At 46.3% G+C, this 5,172-nt stretch overlaps 1 protein-coding gene across 1 annotated transcript; it reads right to left on the bottom strand.

Moving 5' to 3' along the window:
* Window positions 1-2,006: 2,006 nt before the first annotated feature.
* LOC147901001 (uncharacterized) lies at window positions 2,007-2,498 on the bottom strand. Its single transcript, XM_087376416.1, has one exon. The coding sequence runs from the start codon at window positions 2,496-2,498 to the stop codon at window positions 2,007-2,009; it is 492 nt and encodes a 163-aa protein (XP_087232542.1).
* Window positions 2,499-5,172: the final 2,674 nt, after the last annotated feature.

Here is a 5,172-nt window from a genome sequence, read left to right as displayed (position 1 = left end):
TACGGACTGCACCAGCCCCTGAATTTCCGTCTATCCTTGGTTGGCATTAGTGTGGAACCAGCTCCCAACATGTTTGCTGAACAATGACCGCACTCTAGCGTGCCACCTGCCGATCCCATTTTGCCCACACATCTCCCTGAAGAGCCTCCAAGAGCAAGCCCATCTGCTCCATATTGACACTAATATTCCTTGGAAAAACCCTTAAGTACACTCAGCCAGTGTATTGGTAGTACCTCGACGTAGCAACTCATGCTCAATGCCCGACACATACTCCAAATGCAACTGCTGAGTGGCCTCCAAATGCGCTTTTGCCACTTGAACCTTGGATTCAAGAATTGCCACCTTGTCCTCCAGTTGCCACACCCACCCCTACTGACTCCGTAGAGTCTCATTTTCCATCCGCAGATGTGTGACTTCTGCCTCTAAGTTGGTCACTCTCGCAGAATCACCCCCCGCACCAATTTGTGACACCAGCTGAGCAAGTAATTGGGAACAAAACTGTAGCTAAACATTCATAGACTGTGCCCAAAAAATAGAAACCAGTTGACATCAGAGAAACACACACAGACTCAGAAATTGCTATGGAAACCTCTAGTGCCGACACTCGCACCACCTCAAATATTACCACTACCATTGTAGAGGTCATTGCTGTAGCCATTATTGTTGAATGCTACTAAAGCTGTGCTCCACATCCACCTCTGAGTGAGGAAGCTACCTACCAGTGGAGATCCTCCAAAAATCCCCAATGCAGTGGTCGTTGGAGTCACTGTCACCCATTCCGCCATGATCAATAATGCTAGTGGTGTAGACACATTAATTTGCATGGACGCCACCCCACTATTGAAGACCTCTCGTGCCACCTACATGAGAAGGAGTTAAGGGTGCAAGAGTAGAGATGAGCCCCTGACTAAGACGATGCTTTTTTCTCCGTTGCTTCGTAGCCACTCCTCCAGCAGACCCGGGCCCCTCAGGTGAATTGTATAAGTTTTAGCCTGCAAGAACACTGACTCGAGTATCCACCAATAGAGATCCCTCATCTAAGCATTCAGGCACCCACTCAGTTGTACTCTCCCCGAGCATGAACTCCAAACTTTGCCTCCATCGCCTCCGCGGAACACGTTGGTTGCACGATCATTCCTCCATCCATAGGCAAGAATAGGCACTAATAAATCAATTGCACCATTAGCTCTCGATGCTCCTCCAAAAACTCCACTGCAGATCCTACCAAAAACTATTGGCAAAGCACGGACACAGTTGGATGCATAGGTACCCTCTGCCAATCAATGCTAATGAAACTTTGAATACGTAATAGCCTAAGGCGAGCATCGATCGATTGGGAATCAATGTAAACTAGTGGCAGAAGAGGAAGAAACTAAGCATGAGCCATTCCCAAAGCTATGCGAAGGAGAACGAAAGAGAGAGCACTGAATGCAAATGAAAGAGGGAAGGTGAAGGAACTCAAGAGAACTGCAAGTGCTATGAAGAGAAAGCAGCAAGCAACTGGTACATGCAAACAAATGCTCAAGAACTACAATCCAGATTGCCAATACCCTACCCGCATGACAAGTAGTTGCATGGCGGCTAGTAGGCTAGGACCTCGCAGAAGACTACTATCATCATGCTGCGAACGCTTTTTCCACATGTCCTCATGCGATAGCTTTGCCGCCTCCACCTCAACGTAGGAAATCTGTGCCTCATTAGAGATCGGGAATGGGCACTAAATACTGCCATCATGATGGTATGGATGAAGCCAAAAACCATTAATTGGATGTGGAAGTATGTGCCCTTGCAAATCTACAAGATAAAACGATGTCAATCCGCAATCATGAAAAATCCAAAATGGACCCGACCATCGCAATTTCAACTTCCCCGGCATCCTTCCAAGGCGAGTGTTGAATAGAACCAGTTGCCCACGCTCAAAATATTTTTTCTTTGAGGCCAAATCCACCCTCTGCTTATGCCCTGCTTGAACCTTCAGGGTGAGATAATAGCTCTCCAACTGCAGATCATCCAACTGATCTAGAACATCCAACTGGAACACTATAGAGTCCTGCAAAAGAAGCTTGTCCTCCACCGCAATCCTTATACTTGGAACAATATGCCCGATCAGCGTGATTGTTGAACACCAATTTGCAAAGAGTCAGCCCCGTGGCCACCTTGAATGATGTGTTGTAGGCCCATAGTGCTGCCAGTAACTTCTCATTACAATCCGCGCAGTGCTCATTCACCAATTGCGACATAATCCGCTTGAAACTTATGAGTTGTCGACTCTGCCAATCCATTAGCCCATAGATAATAGGGGAAGACTTCTTGTGAATCACCCTATACAAATTCATTCGCTTGATGACCTTATTGACAAAGTGAGTCCCCCTGTTGCTGACAATCTCAATTGGGCCCCCAAATTGAGTGAACACATCATGGTATAAGCATTTTGCAACCGAGTTTGTGCTATTGTCCCGCAAAGCCCAAGCTTCCACCCATTTGGTACAATAACCCATGGCTACTAGAGTGTAACAATTCCTTGTCTAAGTAGATGCGGGCTTGAATTGTCCCATAAAATCTAGGCCCCACTTCTGAAATGGCTCCAGAGGCAATATGGGGTTAAGTGGCATGCGATCTCGATCAATGGGCTGGCCCAACCTCTGACAAAGGTGGCAAATTTTTGCAAAACATCTGGCATCCTTCTGCATGGTTGGCCACCATAAACCTACCTACAAAACTTTCTTTGCGATGACTTCACCCACAAAATGGCCACCTAGAACCCTGCAATGAGCTTCCATTAGCACTTCCTCTTGCGCTCAATGAGGTGGAGCACACCGTAGCAATGCCTCTGTCAAGTGTCCCCGGTACAACTGTCCCAGGACTACTTCAAAGGATTGTCTCTACAATGCCAAGTGTTTCCTCTGGTCTCTATTCATGTACTTGGGCATGATGCCAGTAGTTAGGAACGAGAGCATCTCATCATACCATGATCATAGCCTTGTAGGATGACTTAGGCCTCCATCGTGATCAGTTCTGCCTAGAAAATTACCACTAGCTCGACATCAGGAAACTCGTCCTCTACTCCCGTTGGCACCGCATGCTATGAGCCTGGCCGATGAATCACATCAAAATCATATTCTTATAGTTAGCAAAACCAGCGTGCCAATCGGCCCGTAAGAGTTTGCTATTTTACCAAATACAACAATGCGGAATGATCAACATGGAATACAAAAGGTTGGCCTAACAAATAATGACGGAATTTATTGATGGAATAGATCATGCCCAGTCCTTCTTGCTCCATGATAGAGCAATTATTTTTTTCTGTTGAGAGCCCTCGGCTTGCATAGTAGACTGGGTGATACCATTTATCTACATCTTCCTGCATCAAGACATTCCTAATAGCTCTAATTGAGGCATCCATGAACACATGAAAATTCTTCTCCCAATCTGGAGACAGGAGCACCAGTGCTCTGGAAAGCTGAATCTTGAGTTTTTGGTACGCTTGCTTGCACTCTGTGGTCCACACAAATGCCTCGTCACTTCATCCAGCATAGAATCCATGTATGATAAGGAAAATGGATCACATATAGTGGCCGCATTTAGCTTGCGGTAGTCGACACAAATCTACAATTTCTTCTTTTTCTTTGGCACAATGAAATTTGGGGAAATCCACTCCAGATTCTCAATCGGTGCGATGAATCCCACCTATAGCAGATGCTCTAGTTCTTCACGCACTTGCTTGGCCACGTGCAAATTCATATGATACCTCTGTATCTTTGTCAATGTCACATCTAGCTTGAGGTTGACCCAATGCTGGTAAAATTTTGGACCCATACCCTTCATATCCGCATAATCCCAAGCGAACACATCAGAAAATTCCTACAAAAGGACAATCAATTCATTGTAGAATTCAACCCCGTCAACAATGTGCTAATTTTGACTGGTTTAGATGCTCCATCCTCTCCGAGATAAACCGTATTCTAAGCATCTTCTTGAACTCGCATGACACGACTCATCCATTCTTTGAATTCTCTCTCCTACTATAGGAGATGCCATAGATCCAAATCTGCTGCTACTTGTTGGGGCTCAGTCGCCTCCTCCGGAACTATGTTGGCCACATCCGCCAGAAAACTTTGATGCATGTAACTTTCCGTAATGCCTTCCACATCGATGATGAAGATAAGAACTAACTCTGGATTTGCTTTGAGAAAGGCTTCCTCCTCATGATCCTCCAATCCGTCTACCATGTTCACCGTCTCGACCAACACAGGTCATATTGCATCCGCCAAAAGGGTCCGCCACTCCCATTGTGACTTGCACTTTCTTCTTTCCTCTCCTCACTGAAATGACGTTCTGCTCCCAATTTTGCTTGACTTTTGCTTCTGCAACCAAGGCCTACCCAAAAGGATGCTATACTCTGGTCTTGCGGCTTCCATGTTGAGCACCACAAAGGACACCACGAATGATATGCTCGCCACCTCCAGAATAATGGCCCATAGGATTTCGAGTGCTCGAACTCAGTGTTGATCAACCATGCGGACTAAGAATGGTGTGGGCTCCCAGGAGATCCATCCCATTTCTTGGCAGGTCTTCAAAGTGACGATATTGACCCCCCAACCGCCATCTGCCACATCACCTAAGCAAAAGTCCATCCTTGTGCCTTGGCGGATATAATCGAAATTCTCATGTCGATTAGAGGTACTGCCAGAATTGGGCATGAATCAGCTTGACATAGATCCACCTCTTCTGGTTCAGACTCCGTGTGCAGGGAATGCAACAACTGCCAGTGGAATCCTAGAACCAAGTTAAGCAATCTTCCCAATGAAATCTAGATCGGTGCTTCCAAAATGCACTCCAACCCCGGCTCCCTTTGCGGAGAATGTTCCTACCTCTTGGCTTGGTTCACGACGACCAACAATGGAGTTTCTTTGACTGCCTTCAGACCATTCCCTAGTAAGTGTAGCTGGAACTTGGCTTGAGTCTCCACCTTTGATTGGTCAACTGGTTCCTCAAACTACATCTTACGTGCTTCACTAGGCATCGTTGCAGACTCTGCAAGTGATATCAATGGTGGTTCCTTCGTCACCAACTTGCAGACTTGGCGTTGGACATGTTCCTAGGTTGGCCAATCCAACAACCATTCTTGGGAGTTAGTCCTCCAAGCTTGGTACTAGCACAGGTGATTATACT

This window comes from Dipteris shenzhenensis, chromosome 6, assembly GCF_047967505.1.
Source record: "Dipteris shenzhenensis isolate YYH24624 ecotype China chromosome 6, Dip_SZ_1.0, whole genome shotgun sequence".
Taxonomy (NCBI): Eukaryota; Viridiplantae; Streptophyta; class Polypodiopsida; order Gleicheniales; family Dipteridaceae; genus Dipteris; species Dipteris shenzhenensis.
This window is presented reverse-complemented; position numbering and strand designations above follow the sequence as displayed.

Excerpts from the sequence above, each read along its gene's own strand:
- LOC147901001 (XM_087376416.1), bottom strand. The coding sequence starts at position 2,498 with ATGGGTTATTGTACCAAATGGGTGGAAGCTTGGGCTTTGCGGGACAAT.